Source organism: Mirounga leonina, unplaced genomic scaffold (genome assembly GCF_011800145.1).
Source record: "Mirounga leonina isolate KUSES-001 unplaced genomic scaffold, KU_Mleo_1.0 Mir_178, whole genome shotgun sequence".
Lineage (NCBI taxonomy): Eukaryota > Metazoa > Chordata > Mammalia > Carnivora > Phocidae > Mirounga > Mirounga leonina.
The window spans coordinates 7,631,184-7,658,401 of NW_023270464.1; the positions used below are offsets into that span (position 1 = coordinate 7,631,184).

The 27,218-nt window shown below is 38.5% G+C and overlaps 1 protein-coding gene across 2 annotated transcripts in view; it reads left to right on the forward strand.

The window, feature by feature from the left end:
- The first annotated feature begins 164 nt into the window (after positions 1-164).
- MCEE (methylmalonyl-CoA epimerase) overlaps positions 165-27,218 on the forward strand; it is a 75,656-nt gene continuing 48,602 nt past the window's right edge. The window contains exons 1-2 of one of the 2 annotated variants that reach the window (XM_035023971.1): positions 165-381; positions 10,328-10,665. In XM_035023971.1, the coding sequence (XP_034879862.1) occupies positions 315-381; positions 10,328-10,665 (405 nt within the window). In that variant the 5' untranslated portion in view covers positions 165-314. The remainder of the gene's footprint in view (positions 382-10,327; positions 10,666-27,218) is intronic. The other variant, XM_035023970.1, reaches the window with a different exon arrangement.

Here is a 27,218-nt window from a genome sequence, read left to right on the forward strand (position 1 = left end):
GGGCCAATGGCAGCGCAAGAACTTTCACTGGGCCATTGGTCAGTTCTAGCGCCTTTCTCTAAACTTTCTGTTTTGTATTCCTGAGGGGCCCACAGGGGTGACGCGTCCTTCGTTTAAGTTCCTGCTTTAGATGCACTGGGTGGCTTCAATACGTAAAATAAGAACAAGCCCACCCGCGGCAGCATAGGAACGCAGCAACGCTCGCCACGCCCCCTAACCTCGTAGGCCCCGCCCCCGGCCGCGTTGACCTGCGCGTCGACTGAGCGCCTTTCCCCGGGAGAAGCACGTCGGGCTTCAGTGGGTCACTTCCCACGATGGCGCGCGTGTTGAAGGCGGCGGCGGCGGCAGTGGCGGTGGCGGTGGCGGCCGAGAGCGCAGTAGGTGAATACCCCGCGCGGTCGGGGCTCTTCGGGGGGCGGGGCGCGCGGGACGCGAGGCCTGGAGCTGGAGGAGGCGGCCGGCGGCCAGAGCACCTACGTCCACTGCGCTCTGTCCCCCGGTCACACCGTAGGCAGAAGGGATCTCCCAGGAACGCCTCAGGTTAGCGTGAGGGTTCTAGTATTCGATTCTCACAGCCACCTGAGGAGGTGTGTGCAGTTGACCTTGCCCCTCTATATAGGTGGCCTCAGAGAGGCGAGGGACCTGCCCAAGGGGACAGACAGCAAGGCTGGGACAGAAGTAGATGAAGTAAATGGCAGAGAGACAGTGAGTGTTCATTTCCAGTACACCGTAGGAGATGCGAGAAACCAGAAAAAAGGGCAAGTCCTTTAAAAAACGTAAGCTGAACTCCCAAGTACTTCCAGTATCCCTCTGGAAACACTCGGAGGCCAGTTGTGTGAAGAATACCAAGGGAGTGTTTTTTCCCTCCTGCCTTAATATGTTTGTTATTCCGTATATAAACAGGAAAGACAAAGGCAGACGGATTTGGAAGGTTCCTTGAGTCCTCTACACCTCCCTTAAAAAAAAAAAAAAAAGCTGGATAGACTCAGTAATGACAGAAACTCAAGTTTTCTGACTCTCAAGCCACCCACTTTCTCCTCTTTCTTTTTCCTCTTCTTCATCAGAGGGCCACTATTTCAATTAATCTGAAATTCCCTGTTAGGAAGAGTGCCAGGTGGTAATGTCTCAAGAGTTACTCCTGAACATTTGCCATAAAGCCTTCAGCTTAGAACCTTCAGAAAGTGTTCAGGGATGAACCTTTAGTAATGTTAGATCGGCTTGCTAGATAATGCTCTCTCTATTCCACCCATTCAAATTTACAGTTCTAGCCATCCTTTGAAGTCCCGTCTCCAACTAACCAGTTCTTTATTGATCACTATAGTCTTCCTTACCAGTCACAACATTTCTTACACATTTATCATTGCAAGTCACCAGGGCTAAGTGATGAGCCACATACAAAGAAGTGCACCATAGTAGTTTTAGTTGTCTCCACACTTGATCAGTTTGAAGAGGTGATATGTATACATGAAAAAACATTAAAATAGGCTGAGCAGAGCTTGTTGAAATGAATCTAATAGGTGATTCTCGAGTTTTTATAGTAACACACCCTTCTGGTCCCTCCTTCCTCTCCCTGGTAAGATACAAGCAGCATCTTAGCTCACACACAGTTGCAAGTAACCCTTTGCAAAAAAACAAAGATAAAAATAAGACAGAGTCATCTCTTACTATCTCTTAGAAAGCCATCTGTTAGAATGTAGATATTGTTCATAAAACATACACTGAAGATATTAAAAGTTGAAAAAAGAATGGTAAAAATTTTAGAGGAAAGAGAAGATTCAACATTATGGTTTAGTAACATCAACTTTGATGTCAGACAGACCTGGGCTTGAGGCCCAGCTTAGTGTGACCGTGAAGAAATTACTTAATCAGGCCTATTTTCCTTGCCTGAAAATGGGAAAAATAATATTGTCTGATGCACAGAGTTATGGTGAAGATTGAAGGGCTCACTGAACTATTACTGGTATGTCTATTTTATGGCCATGAGAACTAATAAGCAGAGCTACGCTAGCGCATGATGTACTCCCACTTCAGAATTCATGATGTCACAGTTTGCTTAGGCAAGATTACAGACTTAGGCAAGCTTACAGGGCAGATTGTTGCATAACTCAAATGAAATAAAGCCATGGGTCTCTACTGGTAATGAGGTCGAATCAACAAGATGGTACATGATGGTATGCCATAGGATTCAGTTCTCTACTGTTGGTAAATCCCAGCAGTATGGAGAATGCCTAGAGACTAGGGAGTATCTGCATTGGGGATAATAGCTAGCTTATACAGTTCTTGAAAGGCAGAACTGTTACATAGTTTCCACTTCTATATGATATTAATAGGAGTTCTCAAAGCAATCGTCATGAGCAGTGTGGGTGAGTCAGAGGGTTACTATAAACAACTAATTTTAACTTGAAAAAATTGTAAATCACTATTCTTTATCAAAAAGCAAAAGGAGAACTATGCCTATAATACCTTCCAGCAGCATTATTCCACCAGGGTGTTAGTAGTCACTAAATACTGAAATACTACCAAAGATCTAAAATCACAGCCCACATCGTAAGTTTTCCAGAGTAAAAGGAGACTAGTCCCCTTGTCATAAAAAGTAGTAAGTTGTGGATTGATGAAATGATGCAGGGAATACAGAAATACTATGTGTGTCAAAACATAAATACAAGTAATACAAGTAATCTTTAGTGTTTGAGAAAGATTTTTAATATAAGTCTAGTATCATATATAGGGTAGGTGCACAGTCAGTTTTTTCCTTTAAAAGCGTAAAATTATGTTAGAAATCAGAGATGCTTACATTTATAAGCAAGTTATGGATGTAACCTTTCTGTAAGTGCTAATAATGATCGTTCTTGGAATTTGTTATATACTTTGTGCCAGGTACTTTCGTAAACCCTTTATATGTATTATTCATTTTAGTCTCATGACAATTCTATGAGGTAGGTATTATCTTCCTATATGAGAAAAGAAAGACACAGAGAGGGTACGTAACTAGCTCAAGTTAGAGAACTAATGGTAGGGTCAAGATTTTAACCAGGGCAGCTTAACACTGGAGCCCACATTCTTAACCATAAGGCATGCTGCTTCTCATATGATACTTAGACACAAAACCTGAAAGTGAACATATAAATAATAATTTGAATATTAGAGAAGATACATTTTTATATGTGTATTTTTAGAAATACTTTTATTCAGTAGTTGATGGGGGGAAACCAAGAGGAAGGGAATGTAACTTCCAAAGAGTCATACATTTATTGCAAGAACTGAATGCTAATAAAGATACATTTTTTTTGGTAAACTGTATAGACATCTTGTCATAAGGGAAAAGTAAAATGAAAAAAGTGTATTCTAAAGGCCAGCTCTGATTTATCCTCTTGTTTTAGATGCTTGAACCTTAAATAACCCCACTTTTTCTTTTATTGTGGTTAAATATACATAACATAAAATTTGCCATTTTAACCATATTTAGGTGTACAGTTCAGTGGCATTAAATACAGTTGACCCTTGAACAACACAGGTTTGAACTGCATAGATCCAATTATACTCACAATTTTTCAGTAAAGTACTGTAGATATATTTTCTCTTATGATTGTCTTAACATTTTCTTTTCTGTAGCTTACTTTACTGTAAGAATATAGCATATATATTACAAATAACGTGCAAAATATGTGTTAATCAACTGTCTATGTTATCAGTAAGACTTCTGGTCAACAGTTAAGATTTTGGGTAGTTATATGTGGATTTTTGACTCTGTCGGGGGTTGGCACTCTTAACCCCCCATTTTGTTCAAGAGTCAACTGTATATTCATATTGCGCAGCCATCACCATCATCCATCCCCGGAACTTTTTCATCATCCCAACCTGAACCTCCGTGCCTATTCAACAATAGCCCCCGTTATCCTCTACCCCCAATCCTTGGTAATCATTATTCTACTTTCTATGAATTGGACTACTCCAGGTGCTGTACATATGTGGAATTATACAATATTTGTCCTTTTGTGAGTGGCTGTTTCTCTTAGCATGTTTTTAAAGTTCATCCATGTTGTACCATGTGTCAGAACTTCATTCCTTTTTAAGGTTGAATAATAGTCCATTGTATGTGTCCACAACATTTTATCTTTTCATCTGTAAGTGGACACTTAAGTTATTCCCAGATTTTGGCTATTGTGAACAATACGTCTATGAACGTGGATATATAAATATATCCTTGAAACCCTATTTTCAGTTCTTTTGGCTATATACCCAGAAGTGGTATCGCTGGATAATGTGGGAATCTCATGTTATGACCCCACCTTTAAGGAACATAATACTTTACAGAAAAACAGGAGAAGCTTAGAAAAATGAATTCTATTAAGCACACACAGTAAGTTCCAATTTGGCTTGCAAAGGATTAACTTCATGAAAAAAGGTAGTTTTGAAAATAGAAGATGGTCCTAATAGGAGACAACAGTGGTCAAGTTATAGGACTGTGAGGAGAGATTTACTTTTATAATGGAGTCATATGTAAGTGGGGTAAAAAAAACATGGTCTATTTACTGACTGTGCTGAGTAAAAAGTTATTCCTACCAGAGTTTTAAACAGGTTGAAAATATGTATATGGTGCTGTGAATCCACTGGTTGAATGCTGAAAATATATGGGCCTCTTACCAAACAACTTGAAGGCACTTCTGATGAATGGCTGCCTAAGTATGTTATGTCTCCTCAAATAAGGTATACAAAAGTTCAGACTTGAAAACTTATTACATGCTCTAAAATTAGATTATGTAAAATTTGCACAACTTTGCAAATATATAAGAAAACATTGAACTGTACACTTCAAATGAGGGAACCTTATAGTGTGTAAATTATAGGAAGACCTTATTAAAAGTGACTATTAGACCTGTTAGGAAGACCTTATTACAAGTGACTGTTCACAGTTTTGTGACACCTTATGTACAAATTTAACATAATTTCTTTTAAACAGTAAGTACCCTTAATGCATTTGAGTATAGACCCTTGCAGCTAAGCCTTTAGTTGTTTGGAGCCAGTATTGGAAAGACTGGTCTGAGATAAGTGCAATCTAGATGGAAGGAAATGCGATGTTATTTTTAAGTCAAGGCACTGAAAGTATTTAGTAAGAGCCAATATTGAGGGAAAGATAGGAATCAGAGTTAACACACACACCAGATTTGGTAACATATCTCTTTCTTATATATCAGATTCCTGATTTGTGGAAGTCATTTGTTTCTTAAATCTGTAGACACTCATCTTTGCAATCCTTTTGTGTTTTACACTCCTGTTTGGTTGTTTTTTGTTTTTTTAAGATTTATTTATTTATTTGAGAGAGAGAGAGCAGCACGTGCAAGCAGAGAGGAGGGGCAGAGGGAGAGGGAGGGAGAAAATCCCAAGCACACTCCACGCCAAGTGCAGAGCCCAACATGGGGCTTGATCTCACCACCCTGAGATCTTGACCTGAGCCAAAATCAAGTCAGCCGCTTAACTGACTAAGCCACCCAGGCACTCCAACACTCCTGTTTTTAAATATCTGATACATTTATTCACATATTTATACATTGTAGTTTATTGTGAAGCGATGTGGAATAGTCACAAATTACACATTATGGAGTTCAAAATGATGTAGTTGTACCTTTCTGAGATGGGAGGCAGAGAAACCTAAAACTAGAATTGTGAATTCCTGCCAGTCAGAGGGCAAACTAATTAAAAATATCTTCTAAAAGTTGCCAAAGTCAGAGGAGAAAGTATAATTTTTTAAATGTTGACAGCAAACTTTTCAGAAATTTTTTTATTAAGTACCTATAAGGGTCTATATCACAGTACCCCTTTATTCCATGTTTCCTGCCCCAGTTTGCTTGGTCTACAGGATTTCACTTTAGACTTTTTTTTTTTTTAATATTTTATTTATTTATTTGACAGAGAGAGAGAGCAAGAGCAGGAACACAAGCAGGGGGAGTGGGAGAGGGAGAAGCAGGCTTCCAGCGGAGCAGGGAGCCCGATGTGGGGCTCGATCCCAGGACCCTGGGATCATGACCTGAGCTGAAGGCAGACACTTAACCCACTGAGCCACCCAGGTGCCCCCACTTTAGACTTTTAGCTAAAGTCATCCCATTGTTGTTGTTTGTCCTTGTTGTTTTAAGGTAATTCACATAACGTACCATTTTAAAATGTACAATTTAGCAGCATTTGTTACATTCACCATGTTGTGCAACCGTAATCTTTATTTAATTGCAAGACTTTTTTTTTTTTTAAGATTTTATTTATTTGACAGAGAGAGACACAACGAGAGAGGGAACACAGCAGGGGGAGTGGGAGAGGGAGAAGCAGGCCTCCTGTGGAGCAGGGAGCCCGATGCGGGGCTCAATCCCAGGACCCTGGGATCATGACCTGAGCCGAAGGCAGTTGCTTAACCAGCTGAGCCACCCAGGCGCCCCTAATTCCAAGACATTTTCATCACCCCAAAAGGAAATCTCGTGCCAGTTAAGCAGTCAGTCCCCATTCCCACCTCCATCCAGCCCTTGGCAACCACTGTCCTGCTTCTTGTCTGTGGACTTACCCATTCTGGATATTTCCTATAAATGGAGTCATATAGCATATGACCTTTTATGTCTGGCTGCTGTCATTTAGCATAATGTTGTCACTTGGTATAGTGTTTTCAAGGTTCATCCATGTTGTATCATTGCTTCAAATCCACTTTATGGATAATATTCCACCGTACGAATATGAATCATTTTCCATGGCTATTGGGAATAGTGCTGTCATAAAAATTTGTGTACAAGTTTTTGTTTAAGTACATGTTTTCAATTATTTTAGGGACCTAGGAGTGGAATTTTTGAGTCACATGCTAATTGTATGTTTAACTTTCTGAGTTTTCCGAACTGTTTCATGGCAGCTCTATCATTTTACATTCTTGCCAGCAATGTACAAGGATTCCAGTTTTTCCACATCCTCATCAACACTTTTAGTTGTGGGTGTGAAGTGGTATCCTGTTGTGTTTTTGATTTGCCTTTCCCTAATGGCTATGATATTGAGTATCTTATGTGCTTTTTGGCTATTTTTATCTTCTTAACCCTTTATTTTTTAAGTTTATTTATTCAGGTAATCTCTACACCCAATGGGGACCTCATGACCCCAAAATCAAGAGCCTCATGCTCTACCAACTGAGCCAGCCAGGTGCCCCTCTTAACGCTTCATTTTAAAGAATTATTGAATTCTCACCAGTATCACTGGGTTTATTTTTGTTCTATTCCAAGAGACCAAATAAGACCAATAAAGTGATATTTTTTTCTCAAGCTAGTTTACATTTCTAGAGATAAGATAAACCTGTAACCACAAAGTCTTGATTTTTACATTATATAAAGATGTTATTATCTTTCTATTTTCCTAACATATAATGAAGATTTTGTGTTCCATTAAAAAGAAAAAGAACCAGTCATTCTAATAACTCTTTCCTCATGATAAAATGGTTGTGGAGAAAGGTAGACCACAGGGAGGCTTCCAATAGCATGAGTTGCTTGGGCTTCCTTTTCAGTGTCAGAGATTTTGGAATGTCCCCCAACAAACTGGAACAGTATATAAAACTTCACCTTCACTTGGACATCTTGTAATTTCTTCCTTTGATATTTCCATGTGTTCCATTGCTGGTAATAGGATGCCTGCCAAAGAACCACCAGCTAGCTGCCCCAATTCTTTTTTTTTTTTTTAAGATTTTTTTATTTATTTATTTGACAGAGCGAGAGAGCACAAGCAGGGAGAACAGTAGAGGGAGAGGGAGAAGCAGGCTCCCCACCAAGCAGGGAGCCCGATGTGGGGCTCGATCCCAGGACCCTGAGATCATGACCTGAGCCGAAGGCAGACGCGCAACCATCTGAGCCACCCAGGCGCCCCTAGCTGCCCCAATTCTTATAAAGATAACACTGATAAGGATAGGGTGCCTGGGTGGCTCAGTCATTAAGTGTCTGCCTTCGGCTCAGGTCATGATCTCAGGGTCCTGGGATTGAGCCCTTCATCGGGCTCCCTGCTCGGCAGGAGGCCTGCTTCTCCCTCTCCCACTCCCCCTGCTTGTGTTCCCTCTCTCGCTGTGTCTCTCTCTCTCAAATAAATAAATAAAATCTAAAAAAAACCAAAAAAACAAAAAACCACTGATAAAGAGAATTCAGAAATACCTAGAATCAATATTTGATACCCTTAAGATTTCACAGAGCAAACGACTTCTTTTGATGTGCATTTTACTCTAAAGATCATTGCCCTTACCTACAATGTTGGGGTTTTTTTAATACAAATACGTTCTGTATTGAACTTTCATTGCAGATGCACAGATAGTAGAGATGCAAGGGAAGAACAGTTTGTTGGTGGTTAGCATTTTTAAAATTCACTGTCACCATGCTCTTGAGATGGTTACTTGGTCTCCACAGATTACCCTGCATACCACTCAGTTAGCAAATGATCATCATGAGAGTGGCTGAATTTATTGTGTACCCATTATGTATGTCTGGCACCGTATTGTATTTTTACACCAAATATCTAATCTTTACAGCAAACTTAGCAACATAGATATTTAGTGGGTAGTACCAGAATTTTTTTAAAAACTGAAATAAAATACAACAGAGTAGAAAATATCAGAGCACATCACATCTATTGAGGATTAGGTATGCTTTTCATGAAATTTACTTTCAATTGTACATTTATGTATGTACGTACTAGTTTGGAATACACTTGAATTTCAAAATACAGTGAGTCCATAGAACTGAGCTGTGTCAACCTATTGATAATGACAACCTTTGGGTATTTCCATAATCAGTAATACAGGCTCGAGCATAGCAGAAGACTATCTTAGGCTGAATTTTGCCTTCTCTTTGGTCAAGCAGTACCATACACTGGTTACCAGTCCCAGGGGAGGACTCTAAACACTTCTCCCTATTGCGTCTTGGTGTCAGAGTCTTCAAAGAAAACACAAGCAGTAGATGGAACAGTGCTTTACTTACATAGAAAGGAAACAGAGCAAGATTACCTTTAATAGTGGCTGTTGGTCCACCATTGCCAATGAGTTTCTCCCAGTGGCCATGCAGGACAGTTTACCTATGCACACTCCTCTTGTGCTGTCCCCTCTCTGCAGAGGACTGATATAACAGTGAGGACTCATGTAACACATGACGCGCACACTTTAAGCTGAGACCTAAGAGCATTCATTGAGCCTGAAAGAGGGAAAGATACTCCCAGGGCAAGATGATAAGCCCTGCACAGGCCGTATGGGCTCTTTATCTCTTGGTAAGGAAGTTTTCATCCTTAGGCGGTTGAGTGGGGGTTGAAAGATTACACACATGAGACTGCAGTTCCCCACAAGGTTTGTGGTCTTAAATAGTGTCACTTTAATCTCATTATCAATAATTTCAGTAAAGGGGAATTAATTATTTGTTAGCTGGAGCTCTGTGATACTAAGTACTGTTTAATGTATTTTCCATTAAGAGCTAAATCTAATTGTTTAGAATATGTATTCTTCAATTTGCTATTTTGTACCTTTTTTATTAAGTGATGTAGTTTTACAAGATTATTTTTAGACTTCGTATATGTATATAGTTTTAGTTCTGGGCAGAATCTGGCTCTTAAAATCCAGTGTGTTGGGGACTGGGGAAGCAGTAATCCACAGGGAGAACACATTACAAGTCTCTTCTGTTTCTAAATGAAAGCGATTTCTTCACATTCAGAAGCAGTTCTGCTTCTAATTCTTCAAAATTACAAAAAGAAACAGTTTTTAAAAATCTGGTTTCAGAGGGAATTCTCACAAGTTTAAGGACAATCTTAATCTTTGCTTGTTTTTCTCCCAACAATGAGATATTTTCCTTAGTAATCATCCAAAAAAAAATCACATTAGAAAGCACTGTAATGGTCATGACTTTAATACATATTACTATAAGACAAAAAAATTGGTTATAGGTAGGGAAGAAAATTACTTGTTCTCATCATCAAATGTGTGTTGTTTCACTGTCACATTCAAACTTACGTCTTGTGAAATGCAGAGAATAGCAAGTAATTCTTAATGCTGTGCATTTATCCTTTAAGTGTTATCAGTAAATAGAAATTATCATGAAAAATGCCATCTTTGTTTTAAATCTATAAAGCTCAGAATTAATTTTTTGATTCCAGACAGTTGTTTCGGAGCAGAGTAATTTTGACATAGTTTTTCCATTTATCTCTATGATTTAATTTCAGTAATTAAAACCAGAATAGGTATATAAATGATTTTTACATGTATTATGCATTTAGTTTTTTAAAAAATTAATTTTATAAATCCATTAATTTTCAAAAGAAGGATATCAATGGCTGTTCCATTTTTCAGGGCTTTATTCCAGACTTAAGACTCCAGTTCCAAAAGTAAGAACTTTTTCCACATCACAGTCCTCGCTTCAAGTGGCAGGTCCTGTGTGGAACCTGGGTCGACTCAATCATGTAGCAATTGCAGTGCCAGACTTGGAAAAAGCCGCGGCATTTTATAAGAATGTTCTGGGGGCCCAGGTAAGTGAGACGGTCCCTATTCCTGAGCACGGAGTATCTGTTGTTTTTGTCAACCTGGGAAACACCAAGATGGAGCTGCTTCATCCATTGGGAAATGACAGTCCAATTGCAGCTTTTCTACAGAAAAACAAGGCTGGAGGAATGCATCATATCTGCATTGAGGTATTTTATTTCAATGTTTGGTGTTTCAGATTTCTCTTTTACAAAGTGTCTTTTTTTTTTTTGCATTTTTAAAATTTTATTATGTTATGTTAATCACCATACATTACATCATTAGTTTTTGATGTAGTGTTCCATGATTCATTGTTTGCGTATAACACCCAGTGCTCCATTCAATACATGCCCTCTTTAATACCCACCAGCGGGCTAACCCATCCCCCCAACCTCCTCCCCTCTAGAACCCTCGGTTTGTTTCTCAGAATCCATAGTCTCTCGTGGTTCGTCTCTCCCTCCAATTTCCCCCCCTTCATTTTTCCCTTCCTACTATCTTCTTTTTTTAACATATAATGTATTATTTGTTTCAGAGGTACAGGTCTGTGATTCAACAGTCTTGCACAATTCACAGCACTCACCATAGCACATACCCTCCCCAATGTCTGTCACCCAGCCACCCCATGCCTCCCACCCCCCACCAACTGTCTTTTACTCTTTAAGACTACATATTGTCACTGTCATCAGAAACTGGTATTAAGTTCTTTAAAGGGAATGGTAATATTGGTCTTACTCAAAGATGGATCCATGGATATATTCTCTTTCCCTCTAGAAAACTAAATAATAATAATAATGTATTTTATTGAAGTCTGGATTTAACAGCCACAACAAAGGCCACCAAAGCTGGCCGAAATAGATTTTCATCTTTGCTATAGTATTTATTGATTATACATAACCTCCCATGTAATAGGAATATAGCTGCTTTCACTCTCACAAGGCAATTAGAAGAAGAAGGTGAAAAGACTTTATAGAGTAAGAATTTCTATATACATGCTAAATTCTTATGATTATTTACTATCCTTTAAATTCTAATAACTTGTTCCTTATTACAATAGCAATACATTTTCAATTACTGACCGTGATTTTTAAGACCTTTCAATTGCATCTGCTTACAATTCCCAAGGAAAACTTGAAATGTTAGACAAGAACATTCTCATTAGAGAGCCTGTATCTGTAGATATTCATGTTCAGATAACTGCCTTTTGTAATATCAGCAATACTAATTATGCTTCACTTTAAATTATTTTGATAGGACAATTCTTTTGATAGAAAGAATGGCATAATTAATTGGTAGGCCTCATTCCTAATCTAGAAGAGATGGGGGTTGATTCTAGAGTGAATTCAAGGATTTATTTGGTTCATTTTGCAAACATATTTGAGAACCTACAATGTGTACTCTACTGAGTAGTGGGATTCAGCAATGAAGAAGAAACAGACCATGCACACAGTGAGGAGGGGGCAGCTATTTAAACAGGCACGTACACTATCCTCTGATAAAACAGAATTAATACATACGTCTTCTCTGTAACATCAATAAGGGAAAGGTTGCTCCCGGCCAGCGGAGGAGGTGAGAGGGTATCACAGAGCATGAGTTGTAATGAATGTGAAGGAATTCCCCAGATCAACAAGAGGAGAGGGCGCCTGGGTGGCTCAGTTGGTTAAGCGACTGCCTTCGGCTCAGGTCATGATCCTGGAGTCCCTGGATCGAGTCCCGCATCGGGCTCCCTGCTCAGCAGGGGGTCTGCTTCTCCCTCTGCCCTCTTCCCTCTCGTGCTCTCTGTCTCTCATTCTCTCTCTCTCAAATAAATAAATAATATCTTTAAAAAAAAAAAAAAAAACAAGAGGAGAAAGGTATTCCATGCAGAGGGACTAGCATATGCAAAGGAACAGTTACACTAACAGCTCCCATTGAATCCTCAGGCAGTATACCAAGTACTCAGTGTGTACTATCTTCTTTAATTTTTACAGCTACTCTATGAGCTATTCTACTCACCTTTGACAGTTAACTTGCCCATAGTCAAATTAGTAGTAAGTGGGAAGGCTGAGAGTCAAACCAGATTTGTTCTGATTCCAGGATCTGCACTATTAGCCATGGTACCACATTGCCTCCATTCTATTGGCTGAGTTTAAAATTTGAGGTGGGGAAGCCATAACATGTTAGTAGATAAACAAGCCTAATATTTAACCTTTACACCTTTTTTAGGAGGTTAATTTTGGCTGCAAGTCTTTATTTCTGTGGACTTGTCTAAGGGTTTGTCTAAGACACGCCCCCCCAGGATGAGAAGCAGGATCATCAACCTTTGAATTGACTCTTCCCTCTCCCACACTACAGTGTCTGTGTTCCACATCAGAGAGTCCAGGCCTTCAAAGGAAGCTGCCATGTGAGTTAGAGTTCAGTTAAGTAAAGAACAGTGGAAGTTCAGTACTGTAACAGCGAATTCAAAAGTACAGATTAAAAGGGGGAAATGAAAATGTATGTCAGTATAAAATGAAGGTGTGCAATAGGAAAAGGTGTGAAAAGTTAGTTGCTAAGTTAGTATGACACCCCCTGTCATTGTTCTCTGCTCTCTGTAAAAAATAAAGTGGCTTAACTAGGTAGATGGATAGATGGATTTTATTTTTCTCTTCTCAGTCTAAAAGTGAGGTGTCCCAGAGGGGAGGGAAGGCAGAGAGAGCATACAAGGCAAAAGAGAGGATCTAGAAATTACACATATCACTCCTGTTCATGTCCCATTGGCCCGAGCTTCGTCACATGGTACTCTGGGCTGCAAGTGCGGGCTGTAGTCAGGCGGTTAGGTACCCTCCTAAAACTTGCACTATTGCTCTAATTAAAAGGAGGAAAAGGGGAAGGCGTATTGGAGACCGCCCACCTATGCTGCACTTGGTAATTTTGAAAAAATGGTATTGCCAGAATAACGACACTTTTTCTGAATGACGATATGCTGTAGGATGGGAACCATAGGAGAGTTAGTGTCGCCTGCTGCCGCAGTCTATGAAATGAAGTCATCATCACATGCAGGGGTTTGATTCCCTGACTCACCAGATAGAGCAGAATTCCTCACCTGTCCTTAAACAGGACACACTTCTGTTGAACGAAGCCACTGAGATTTCAGGGTAAATTTTCTTTTTTAATGTAAAGACATATTTAATGATTCTTATAATCACAGATACAGGATTAGGGAAATAGCAAGAAATGCATGGCATATTAAACTGGGTGATTCTAGGAGAGTTTAATAAGGGAATTCCTTATAAGACATGGGCAAAGTTTAGGTAGTCAGTAGTACATGGCACAGTATCCTTAAGGCTAGCTCTGGGATGGGATGGGGACTATTAGAACCTCTAAGTCTGAAGGGGCAAGTGAAGGACCATTACCAGGACCTACCGAGGGAAGTGTACTGAGCAGGTCTCTAAACAAGAATGGTGGCCTTCGTTAGAGGGAGCAAGCCAGGGAAACTGGGCAGGGCGGGGGCAGGGGACTAAATATCTCCACTTCACCCGTCCCCCACCCTCCTATCTTCCTGTTAGTGGACCCAGAGGAAAAGCAAGTTTTTGAATGCAGATAAACTTCCTGACACACAGAGCATTATGAAGCAGAGTGGAACACAGCAAAGAAGGAAACCAAAGGGGCGAATGGAAGATATCTGGCATACCTTCCATCCCATTGACTCTTCAGGGTAAATTATTTGAGCACAGTATAACCTAGTCTGTTCTGGCTAATACCACTTGGGTCTGAAATTGCCTTTTACTGAAGGTACAAAAAGTAATAGAATTGGTCAGAAAAATACTTCCTTGGTCATTACAATTACTGTTGCCATTGATATACATTATCCTACAACTTTGGGGTGGCAAACAACAACTATTTGATTTTGCTTAGGATTTTGTGGGCTGGGAGTTTGGGGGAGGGCTCTGCCAGGCACTTCTAACTTGGGATCTCTCATGTGCTTACAGTCAAATGCTGGCTGGGGGTACAGTCATGTGAAGGCTCGCTTCATTTGAGGTGGCGGTTGATTCCAGCCAGCAGCTGGGTGCTTGGCCAGGCCTTCCAGTAGGAGCCCTGCATGTAACCTGTTCAGCTTCAACTGCTGATGGTAGTTTTAAGGATAGTCGTACTTCTTACTGGGCAGCTGGCTTCCCCCAGAGTGAGTGTCCCAGGAGAGCCAGATGGGACCACATGGCCATTTCTGTCCCAGCCTCTGAAGTCCCACACCAGTCTCTTGGTCATACACAAGCTTTTCAGGCAGACCACCTGCAAGAGAAGAGGGCATAGACCCTGCCTCTTGATGGGAGGAGCAGCAAAGAATCCATGGACAAGTGTATAGCCATCAATATACTAATGTGTTCTAAGCAAAAGGAAAATGTGGGAAACTTCTGAATGCTATTGAATGATTTTATTTTCAAAGATCCAGAAGTGGGAACCAGCAGCATTCTCATATGCATGAGGAAGTAACCTATCTGGCCTTTGAAAATATAAGGAGATTCGAGATGGGTGCTTGATAAGGTAGAAAATGATAAATATCATCTACACAGTGATATTTAAAAACCAGTGACTTTGGCTTTTCCTGTTTGGGGGATAGGCAACATTCAGAAATGTGTCTTCTGAAAATGCTCACAATCTTCTATAGCTTTATGGCTCTTAGCCACTTATTTCTTAATGCCCTTCCTTCTTTTGAAACGTTAAATACACCCCATCAGAGAAGTGACTTTCTCCTCTGTAATTATCACCAGGATACTTTATATTCTTTCCCACTTGGACCTCATATAAAACCTCTGGTTTAGCAGTGTGTCTGCTATGGGCAAACATCATAGCTTTTAGTTGACTTAACAGATTTTAGACAAAATGCACTTTTTTCTCATACGTGAATTAGTTTCTCACCAACTTATCAACAGCTTTCTGTCAAAGTTGGCTTTCAGTTTCATTTTCATGTACATGCACACATACACACAATTCATTAACACTTTCAGCAGGGGTCTTCCAGAACTGATCCCCAACAAGTTCCCCTCTATTCTATTTGGTTTGTGTCTTTGTCTGCATTATATTGCTCATTGTTAAGTATTTTCAGTTTCACTCTGATCCTCGCTGCCTTAGGTGCTGGAGATATGTAGCTGAACAAAACACAGAGTCCCTATCTTCCTGGAGTTGTGTGTGCCTCATTTATTCACACAAGCCCTGCATTTTCCACAGAGGATTGGTGGGTGACTGACCAAAATGTAGTTTATAAGATATAAAAAATGAACATAAGTAATAGTGCAAATTAGAACAAAAAAGAAATGTAAGGCAAAATAAAACTGAAGGCAAGATTAGGGTATCTATTTGTTTTACCCAATATCACTTTGTAGTTTCTAAAACAAGAGGGAAAATAAAGAATATTCAGAATAATTATGGTTCTTTCCCCCTTCCTTCCTTTCTCTTCTTGAACAATTCAGTATTGAAGACTTTAGGTAGGACACAGCAAAATAGTTTCCGTGTTTGTGGGGAGAGCTGGAGTAGCCCAGAGCAGGGTATTGGGGCCAGAGTTGGGTAAGAAGAGCATCTGCAAGTGGGAGCTGCCTGCCATGGGAAAGCCAGGGACTGAGTCAAATGCCCATGCATGAGGAGGTCCAGCTCAGGGTGTCAGTATCTGAACAGGATGGGGTCGGGGTGTACCTGCAGGGAGACAGCTCAGCTTCAGATATCAGCATGAGAAGGGCATCAGCATGGAAGGCTAGCCCAGTGCGGGGTGAGGCTAGTGCAGCATTAGGGTGGCATCCATGTGGGTGGGAGGGGGCGTCATGGAGTGTAAAAGCCTAAGTAGTGTGAGGGAGGTATTAACACTGTGTGGGGGAGGGTGGCGGGGGAGGGTACCCTGCATGTAGAGTCAGGACCTGAGTCCTGTGAGGAGTGTATCAGTGCAGGGGGAGATGGTGACTCAGAGTGGGGAATTGAAGCCAATGGGATGGGATGGTAAATGTTCTTGCATGAGGTGGCCTGATACGGGGAGCCAGGGCCTGAGCAGGGTGAGGCAGATATCCACATGGGGTGGAAGCACGTATAGGGAATCAGAGCCCAAACAGAGTGAGAAGCATGTGTACACCTTGGGACAATTCTGTGCACAAGGTTGGGGCCCAAGCAAGGTGAGGAGGACTATTACACAGGGAGTGTCCGAACCCAAGTGGGTTAGGAGGCCTCCACATGGGGGGCCTGGTGATGTGGGGTAGTGATTGGGAGCTCAGATGGAGGGGGGAGGGGACACACGTGGTGAAGAGTACATTGCTGCGGGAAGGACAGCAGCAGGGATAAGGGCTAATTTCTTAGAAGGTTTAATCAAATAAGTATAGTGAAGATCATGGGAGTCAGGTTCGCCAGTCTGAGAAATGGCATTACAAGTACAGAAAGAATATTAGATTTCATCTAGAGGTAATCCTGCACCAGGCTGATGGGGAAAAGCGCATGATAAAAATGTTATGTAAAAAATAGGATTGGGGTGCCTGGGTGGCTCAGTGGGTTAAGTGTCTGCCTTAGGCTCAGGTCATGATCCCAGGGTCCTAGGATCGAGCTCCGCGTCCAGGTCCCTGCTCAGTGGGGAGTCTGCTTGTCCCTCTCCCTCAACCCCACCCAGTTTGTGCTCTCTCTCAAATAAATAAATAAAATCTTTAAAAAATAAAAATAAAAAATAAGATTAAAAGAAGTGTAAAGAAATGCAGCAGTTTTATTTTCTGAGTAGTCCCATAGTAGAGGGACTTTGCATACTGGGGAATGTCTATTCTTCAACCAAAAAGGCAGAAAAGTCTGCTTTTTAAAAAGACTTTTAAAAAGTTCCATTTTCTTTTTGGCTTTATGATAAACCCTAGGGGATAGCTAAGCTCCATGAGTGATCTGTATGTCACCAGTTCCCAAATGTGAGGGTTTCATAGAAAGATAACATTTCCAGAAAACAGAACAAAACAAAAAAAAGTAGACAGTTTAATGAGGTTTTAAACTTTGTGTTAAGGAAAAAAAATCTAAACTTCCAACTATTGCTAACATCATTTTGTAAAAGAAAATGCAAATTTACTACCAACAAAAAATAAGAAGGAAAAGGAGAGATCCTCTTAGACTAAAAGAATCCTGTCAATTAAACAAATGTGGAAGTTGAGGTGATCTATGCCCTTCTGACATAATTCTGAAGAATACACAAGAACCCTGTGAACCCCATGCAAAGTAACATTGTTAGGTTTGCATAATTTACTTAGTTTTTAGTTTGGGAGGGGGGGGAAGACAGTTGAAACAAATATTTTATCCAGACTTTTCATTTTAACTTTAATGGGTTTATGTCAATTTGAGGATTAAATTTCATTCATTATTGATACCATTTAGGATCATTCTAATATTATATAAAATAAAAAGCCTATATTTTTGGAAGTAGTCAAAATATGCACCATTGAAAGCACATTATTCTGTACATTACTCAGTGTAGAATTATTGAATCAATATAATTGTATACCTGAAATTAATATGTTGTATGTTAATTATACCTCAATAAAAAAAGTTTTTTAAGTAGCACACTATTAGTGTGAATCAAGCTAATAAATTTGCTTGTAGTTCATAAAATTTGGTCACAGAGGATTACATACCTTAAGATTTTTAAAAAGATATTACTTAGTCTAACTCCTTATCTTCAAACAAGTAAGACTGCATTGACATTTTTTAGATGAGGCAGTTCAGGATCAAAGAGAGCATAAGATTTACCTGAGGATTCTGAATTCCGATTGTGACAGTCCAAACATTTTTTATTTGGAGTACTGGCACTCTTAATTTACAGATGATAGGAGAAAATCAAAATAAATTTCCAGACACAAGGTACAACCCCCACAACCACTACCACCAAAAAAAAAAAAAAGCTGATAAGAAGATGAAATAAATAGCCCAGATTTTCACTTAATGGCATTCAAGGTCATACAGAGCTATAAGATGCATAACTGTAATTGTACAAAGGACTGTAAAATTAAAAATTTGTAGATGGGTTATTATTGACTGTGTTATTTTTATTCCTTAGGGGGAAAGACTTAATTTCCCAAATCAAATTGCTTTGCATTTCTTATAACCTTAAAGTACATAATGCATCTACTTTCAATTCAGAAGATTAAGACAGTTTTCTTTCACTGTTTTTATTACTGCCAAGCAAAATATTAGGAGTACTTCTGAAGAATTGTAAATTTTATAGCAACACTCTAACAAAAGGATGAATATGGTACAAGATCTTTAAAATCAAAATCAGTAATATAGAAATAGTAACAGAAATAGAAATAGATGCTAGTGCAATGTTAATGTAGGCATCAGACACACAGGGGTCAACTCAAAGCGCCCTGTTAAGTGTCTGTGTTAGTGTAGGCATTTTTTCAAAATATAAATCTAATTTATTAAGTCTTAGAAGTATTTCTTGAATTAAGAGATATTGAAGAGGTAGTATACTAAAAATGGAGATGCAACATCAGAATTGTAGACACTTGTACTTGGGTAGAATGTTCTATGAGAATATCCATGATTATATTTAGAGTAGAAGTTACCAAAAGGGCACTTGGAAAAAAATCATGATTCTGTTACAAATTTTTTCAAACATACAAGAAGTAGAAAAAAATAATGTAATGAACTCCCATATTCCCATCACACAGATTCAACAATTTTTAAGATCTTGGTACATTTGCTTTATTTTTTTTCTTAAAACTATTTAAGAATCACAACATGTCATTTCATCTTTATGTAGTTTGTGTCTCTAAAAAATTAACCATGATGACATTATCATATTGATCAAAATTAAAAATAAATCTTTTGTCGCCATCTTATACACAGTACATGAGGCAAATTTATTAGCTTGATTCACAAATGTCTCTAGGTTGACTTATTCTAATCAGGACTCAAACAAGGTCCACTTATTACAAATGGTTGTTAATCTCTTTAGGTCCTTTTTTAAAAAAAAAATTAATCTCTTGCTAGTATAGTACATTTGTCACGATTAATGAACCAAGTTGATAAACATTATTATTACCTAAAATCTGTATTTAGATTTTCTTAGTTTTTACCCAGTGTCCTTTTTCTGTTCTAGGATCCCATCTAGGATACCGCATTACATTTAGTTATCATGTCTCCTTAAGCTCCTCTTGCCTGTGACACTTTTTCAGAGTTTCCTTGTTTTTGATGACCTTGATATTTTTGAGGATTACCAGTTATTTTGTAAAAAGTCCCTCAATTGAGATTTTTCTCATGATTAAATAGACTAGGGCTATTGATTTGGGGGAGGAAGACCACAGAGGTAAAGTGTCATTCTCATCACATCACATCAAGGATACATATTATCAACATGACTTATTACTATTAATATTGACTTTTATCCCCTACCTGAGGAAATGTCATCATGTTTTTCCACTGTAAAGTTACACTTTTTTCCCCCTTCTCCGTATGAGGCCAACACTGAAGGGATGGAGAGAGAGGCTCCATCTCTTTGATAATTCCATAAATTATTTGGAATTTTCCTGAATGGAAGATTTGTCTGTTTTTCCCTGTTTATTTATTTAATTATTCGTTATTCAGTAAGTTACTTATCCATTAAGACATTTATATCAGTGAAGATTTATAGTTATTTATACTTTGGGCTATAATCCAATACCACTTTATTTTGTTGCTCAAATTGTTCCAGCTTTGTCAAAAGGTCACTTTGGATTGACTCCTGTGGCTCTGATGTACCCCATCTTTTTGTTTGTTTTCCTCCCACACTTCCTTATTTTCTGGCACTGCAAGATGCTCCAGACTTATTATCTATATTCCCTGCCCTAGCCTGAAACCAGACATTTCTCCAAGGAGCCCTGGTGCATTTTATTGGAGAATGGTATTAGAAACCAAGATCTGGGCTCTGGTATGCTTGTTGCTACTGGGGTGTCTGTCACTGTTAATTGGCCTTTTGAGCTAACAGAGCAAGGACATATATGTGTATATACTAGAGAGAGAGAGAGATAGATGATAGATAGATAGATATTTATTTACATAACCAGATAGAAATTTTATGATGTATATATAACATACTCATGAACTCATGAGTTCATACTGGTGTCTCTGACTATGACCCATTATCATGTGAATCCTGGAGCCTTCTTTGATATTCATAACTGCCCATTCCAACAGTGAGAAACTTGACTCCCAGCATCTGCCATGCATTTATTTACTTGTTCAATTTCAGTATGGATATATAGTGGTTGTATTTGTTTCCTAGGGATACTGTAATAAATTACCACAAACTTGGTGGCTTAAAACAGCAGAAATTTATCTTCTTAAGTTCTAGAGCCTAGAGTCCAAAATCAAGAGGAAGAAATATGGAAGGTGAAAAAAACCAGAATAGATCATAAGAGAGATGTAGAACATGGTCAAAGGTTTTATAGTTGTATAGTTGGAATCCCAGAAAAAGAGAAGAGAGAAAATAGGAAAGAAGCAATAATTGAAGAGTCTGCAAGTACACTACCAATCTGAGGTAAGACATCAACCCACAGATTCAAGAAGCTCAGCAATCCCAAGTAGGGCAAATTCAAACAAAACCATACCTAAGCACACCGTGGTCAAGCTGAAAGCCAAAGATGAAGAGAAAATATTAAAAGCAATCAGAAAAAAAAAAAAAAAGACAACAGAAATTATGAAATAACATAATATGTAATGACATTTTTTTAGATACTGACAAAAAACCCTGCCAATGTGGAATTTTAATTTAGCTGAGATAATATAACAGAGGCCAGATTTATCCATTTGCCTCAAACAAACAAGCAAAATATCTAAACAAAATATATGGAATGATTTTTGGCATTGGACATTAGATGGCACAACACATTCCTGAAAGAAGGGAAACAAGATGAGCCCTACTATTTCCCAGCTTACTGGCTGGGGAGAGTTTTGAGGCTGCAGTGCAGGAAGGGGAATCCAAGTGAGAGTTAGCAGTCTCCCTGAGTTGAGGAAATAGAAGTTGGGAGTCTGGGGAGGCCAGGGTGATTGAGTTTGCAGTATAAAGTATGGGAAAGAGAGCTGCATAGAGAGTGTTTTCTAGAGATCTGCAGTACCTCTCAGGTCTTCATCTGAATATTGAGCAATGCATGCATATGAGGAAGCTACTTGAGGTTGGGAATAGAACATTTTGAAAGGATTAGAGGGGACAATCCTTACACCAATTGGAATAGTTTGTGTTCTTACCCACCATAGTGGAAGTCCTTGTGATTTATGGGACATGGGGTAGAGTATTCAGGACTGACTTATCCATGAGGAGAATCAGTCATAGATTAAAGGCTGCTCTGATCCTTCAGTAAGGGAATGGGTAAATAAACTAGTACATCCAAACAGTGGATTATTTTCAACACTGGAAAGAAATAAGCTATCAAGCCATGAAAAGACATGGATGAATCTTAAATATATATTACTAGTGAAAGAAGCCAGTCTGAAAAGGCTATCTGCTATGTGGTTTAACTATATGACAGTCTGGAAAAGGCAAAACTATGGAGATGGTAAAAAGATAAGTGGTTACCAGGGGTTGGGGATGGGGGAAAGGATGAATATGCAGAGCACAGAGGATTTTTAGGGTAGTGAAAACACGTTGTGTGATATCATAATGATAAATACATTTGTCCAAACCCATAGAATGTACAACACCAAAATGACCCTAAGGTGAACTGCACTTTGGGTGATAATGCTGTCAGTATAGGTTCATCAGTTGTAACAAATATCACACTTTGATGGGATATGTTGATAATGACAGAAGCTATGCGTTTGTGGGGGCAGGGGTTATATGTATGAAATCTTTGTACCTTTGGTCAATTTTGCTTTGAGCCCAAAACTACTCTTACAAAAAGTTTAAAACAAAACAACCTGTCATCCTAGAATTTTGCAACTGATGAAACTATCCTTCAAAAATCAAAGTGAAATGGAAACATCTTACGTTGAACAAAAATGAGAGTATTCCTGTCCAGTAGACCTGCACTACAAGAAAAACCAAAGAAATATTCAGGATGTCTTTCGGTATTCATCCCTTTAGGATAAAGGGAAATAATACCAAATGAAAACTCAGATCTTTACAAGGAAAGAAGAGCACCAGAAATGGTAAATTTGTAGGTTAAAATAAAATAACTTTCTTCTTACCTTAAATTATGTAAGAGAAAATTGACTTGAAATTTTTAAAATGTAGGGTTTATAACAGAAGAAAAACTTATGATAATAGTATAAAGGAGGGGAATTGGGCAAAGGGAAGTATACTGTTGTAAGTTTCTTATATATGAAGTGGTAGACTAATAAGATTAAAATGTACATTGTAAACTCTAGAACAATCATTAAGAAAATTAAGCAAGGGATAACTAAAATACAATTAAGATAAAATTGAATAGTACAAAAATACATGTTTTTTTCCCCAAGGTTTTATTTAAATTCCAGTTAGTTAACATACAATGTAATATTAGTTTCAGGTGTAGAATTTAGTGATTCAACACTTATATACAATACCCAGTGCTCATCCCAACAAGTTGCACTCCTTAATCCCCATCACCTATTTCACCCCTCTTCCCAGCCACCTCCCCTCTGGTAACCATCAATTCTCTATAGTTAAGAATCTGTTTCTTGGTTTTACTCACTCTCTTTTTTTTTCTTCAAAAATACATGGTTAGCCAACAGAAGTCAAGAAAGGAAGAATGAAGTATTAATGAGACAAAAAAAATAAGATGATACACAAATTCAACTATATGAATGTTAATTAAATGTAAATGGATTAAACAATTAAAATGCAAAGATTATGTATCTGGATTTTTTTTTAAAACCCTCACATCTGAAAATTGAATTAAGAAAGCAATTCCATTTATAATAGCATCAAAAACAGTGAAATACTTAGGAATAAATTGAACAGGAGAACTGCGAAAATTGTACTACAAATCATTGTTGAAAGATTAAAAAGGCCTCAATAAATGGAAAGATATTCTATGTCATGCATCATATGACTATTGTTAAAAATGGCAATATTCCCTAAAATGATCTATGGAGTTAATGCAATCCCCATCAGATTCTAGCTGGCATCTTTGTAGAAATGGACAAACTAATCCTAAAATTCATATGGAAATGCAAGGGATCCCAAATAGCCAAAGCAATCTTGAAAGAGAATAGCAAAGTTGGAGGATTTACACTTCCTGATTTCAAAACTTTATACGATGCTACAGTAATCAAAATGGCATGGTACTAGCATAAAGATAGACATAGAAATCAGTAGAACAGAGCTAAGACTCAGACATAAACCCTCATATTTACATTAAGTTTTCAACAGAGGTAGCAAGACCATCCAATGGGGAAAGACTAGTCTTTTCAACAGATGGCATTGGGACAGCTAGATAGCCACATGCAAAAGAATGCCTCACACCTTATGTTTTATAAGATTTAAAGATTCTTTTGATGGTGCGATGATGAAAAGCAAAACTCTTTGTTCCTTAGAACTCCAAATGAGAGAAAGCTGCCCTGTAGGCCACATGGGATTGCACCTGGGGACAAAGTAACAGCAAACTGGAGCTGTAGGGGGCAGCTTAGTGGGGCAAGTGGGGTGGGGTTAGGTTTCATAGGCTCCCTTTAGATTGGCTAATTTGAATAATTCTGTGGGCTCTGGGGCATAGGGACTGTACCTGGTTGTCTGGTATCTATCTCTGGGGCAATTAGAGTGGGCACATAATGGCTCAAGAGTGTAAGGCTGATAAGGGAAATGGTTGGGATGTGGACTTTATCAGTTGCTCGAGAAGAACTGACCAGCCTCGAGCTAGGGCCTCAGAACTGGGTCAAGACAGCATTTCACTACAAAGCTGTAGTACACCATATATAAAAATTAACTCAGAATGGGTCAAAGACCTAAATGTAAGAGCTAAAGCTATAAAACTCTTCGAAAAAACAGGCATAAGTTTTCATGACCTTGAATCAAGGAATGGTTTCTTAGATATAACACCAAAAGCACAAGTAATAATGCTGGGCTTCATCAGAATTAAAAAGTTTTGCGTAAAGACAGCTCACAGAATGGAAGAGAATATTTGCAAATCACATATCTGATAAGGCACGTATATCCAGAGCATACAAAGAACTACTACAGCTTGTCTTTATCCTTAATCTTTTGTCTGCTTGATGTATGAGAGACTGAGAAATATGCATGTTCGGTTTGCTTTCTATTTTTCAAGGCCGTACTATTAGGTACATGCAGAGTCAAGATTGTTTTGTCATCTTGGTGGATTGTTCATTTTATTTTTAGGATATATCTGTTTTTATTTATTTAGCGTTATTTCACCTTAAATTTTGAAGACATGGTTGAACTGTCTCCAGATCTACTGATACCATGTGACCCACAGCTCCTACCTTAAATCGCATGGTTTCTGGCATGGCCAGCCCCTACCCTAAGACTTGGGTATGGCCAGCTCTACTTTAAGAATCAATCTGGCCAGCCTCTACCCTAAACAAAGACACTCCTCTCGGGTTACTTAGATTATCTCCCAGACATTGAAGCAAGACCTCTCTTTAGACAAAGCCAATTCTTTACTAGTACACATATATGTAAGTTTATAAGTTTATTTCAGGATTTGGAGGAACATGTGCTGAACTGAGGATAATAGTTCCCTCTGGAGAGAAAAGTGATAGTGGTGGTAGTAAATGGGTACTTAACTTTATCTGGATGATTAAATTTTCAGGTACTGCATAATTTTTTAATTATTTTAAAATGAAAAGACTAATTAAGACTAACTTTGGGAAAATGGAAAGAGAAGTTACATTCAATAGAATGAAATTCATTAATTATATCCAGATATGGAAAGATAAGCCATCAGGAGGAATTCTACTGTTATGAGAGTAGACCAATTATTTCAAGATACATGAAGTAACTATGATCATAGTCTGGGCATGACTTTGATATAGCTATCAAGTTTAAAATGAAACATTGTCAGGAATGTACAAATAGGATGTATACCATTTGAAGAAATCATCATTTATTTATAGTAACATCTAGTATCCTCCTTCTCAGTTGTTTGTCAAATTTTAGAATTTAGTTTATAATCCTTGGCTCATTGAAAATCAGATTGTATAAATATGAACAATTGTTTTTGTTTTTTTCAAAGATTTTATTCATTTATTTGACAGAGACACAGCAAGAGAGGGAACACAAGCAGGGGGAGTGGGAGAGGGCAAAGCAGGCTTCCCGCTGAGCAGGGAGCCCAATGCAGGGCTCAATCCCAGGACCCTGAGATCAAGACCCGAGCTGAAGGCAGACACTTAACGATTGAGCCACCCAGGTGCCCCAATATAAACAATTGTAAATCTATATGTTGGGTACATGGGTATTATATTCTCTGTGCTTTTTTTTTTATGTTTAGAATGCCATTAGATTATTAAACTCAGGGTGATTTATGACTGCCTAGGAATAGGGGATTTCATATAGCTTTCCATCCATTTACTGGGTTCTCAGTCTAAGAAGGATGACTTTTCAAGATAGAGGAGCATCATTCTTTCATCAAGTGTATAGATACAGCCACTCTGGAAAACAGTGTGGAGGTTCCTCAAAAAGTTAAAAATAAAGCTACCCTATGACCCAGCAATTGTACTACTGGACATTTACCCCAAAGATACAGATGTAGCGAAAAGAAGGGCCATATGCACCCCAATGTTCATAGCAGCAATGTCCACAATAGCCAAACTGTGGAAAGAGCCAAGATGCCCTTCAACAGACGAATGGATAAAGAAGATATGGTCCATATATACAATGGAATATTACTCAGCCATCAGAGAGGATGAATACCCAACTTTTGCATCAACATGGATGAGACTAGAGGAGATTATGCTAAGTGAAATAAGTCAAGTAGAGAAAGTCAATTATCATATGGTTTCACTTATTTGTGGAACATAAGGAATAGCATTAGGAGAAGGAAGGGAAAAATGAAGGGGGGGATTCAGAGGGGGAGACGAGCCATGAGAGACTATGGACTCTGGGAAACAAACTGAGGGTTTTAGAGGGGAGGGGGGTGGGGGGATGGATTAGCCTGGTGATGGGTATTAAGGAGGGAACATATTGCTTGGAGCACTGGGTGTTATACACAATGAATCCTGTAACACTACATCAAAAACTAATAATGTAATGTATGGTAACATAACAAAAAAAATAGATACATATTACAAATACCCATCACCTTTTCACTCTATTAGGGGGGTCTCTGAGGAACAGAAGTTATTAATTTTAATTAAATCAAATTTATCTATCTTTAAAAAAAAGTATATAGAAACACATTTGCTTCTTTCCCAGACTGCCAATAAATATGAAGAAAATAGAAATGATTTAGAAGAGAATTATAAAAGTATAAATGTTTGGATTTTTTAGAATGGGAAAAAACATTTTGGTGGCAATTTCACAGTAATTTACATGAAAATATGAAGTTTTAATCTCAAAAGTAATAACTAGGTGGTTTGGCGGGTGGGAGGTTTGGGGATCCAGAGAAGCACTCCTATCTTTTGAATACCTACTATAACCTGTGTCATATGCTGCAAAGAGCTTCTGTTGTCTCATTTATTAGGCCTCATCTCTCTATTATAAATTAGGAACTCAGAGCTCTTAAGAAAAAACAATATGTGTAGTATTGCCAATAGTACAGCTAAAAGAAAATATTATAAAGTGTAACAAATTTTTTAGGTTATAAGGAGAAATGTTTACTAATGGTGAAAACTCTTAAGCATTGTGGTTGCTCATCTA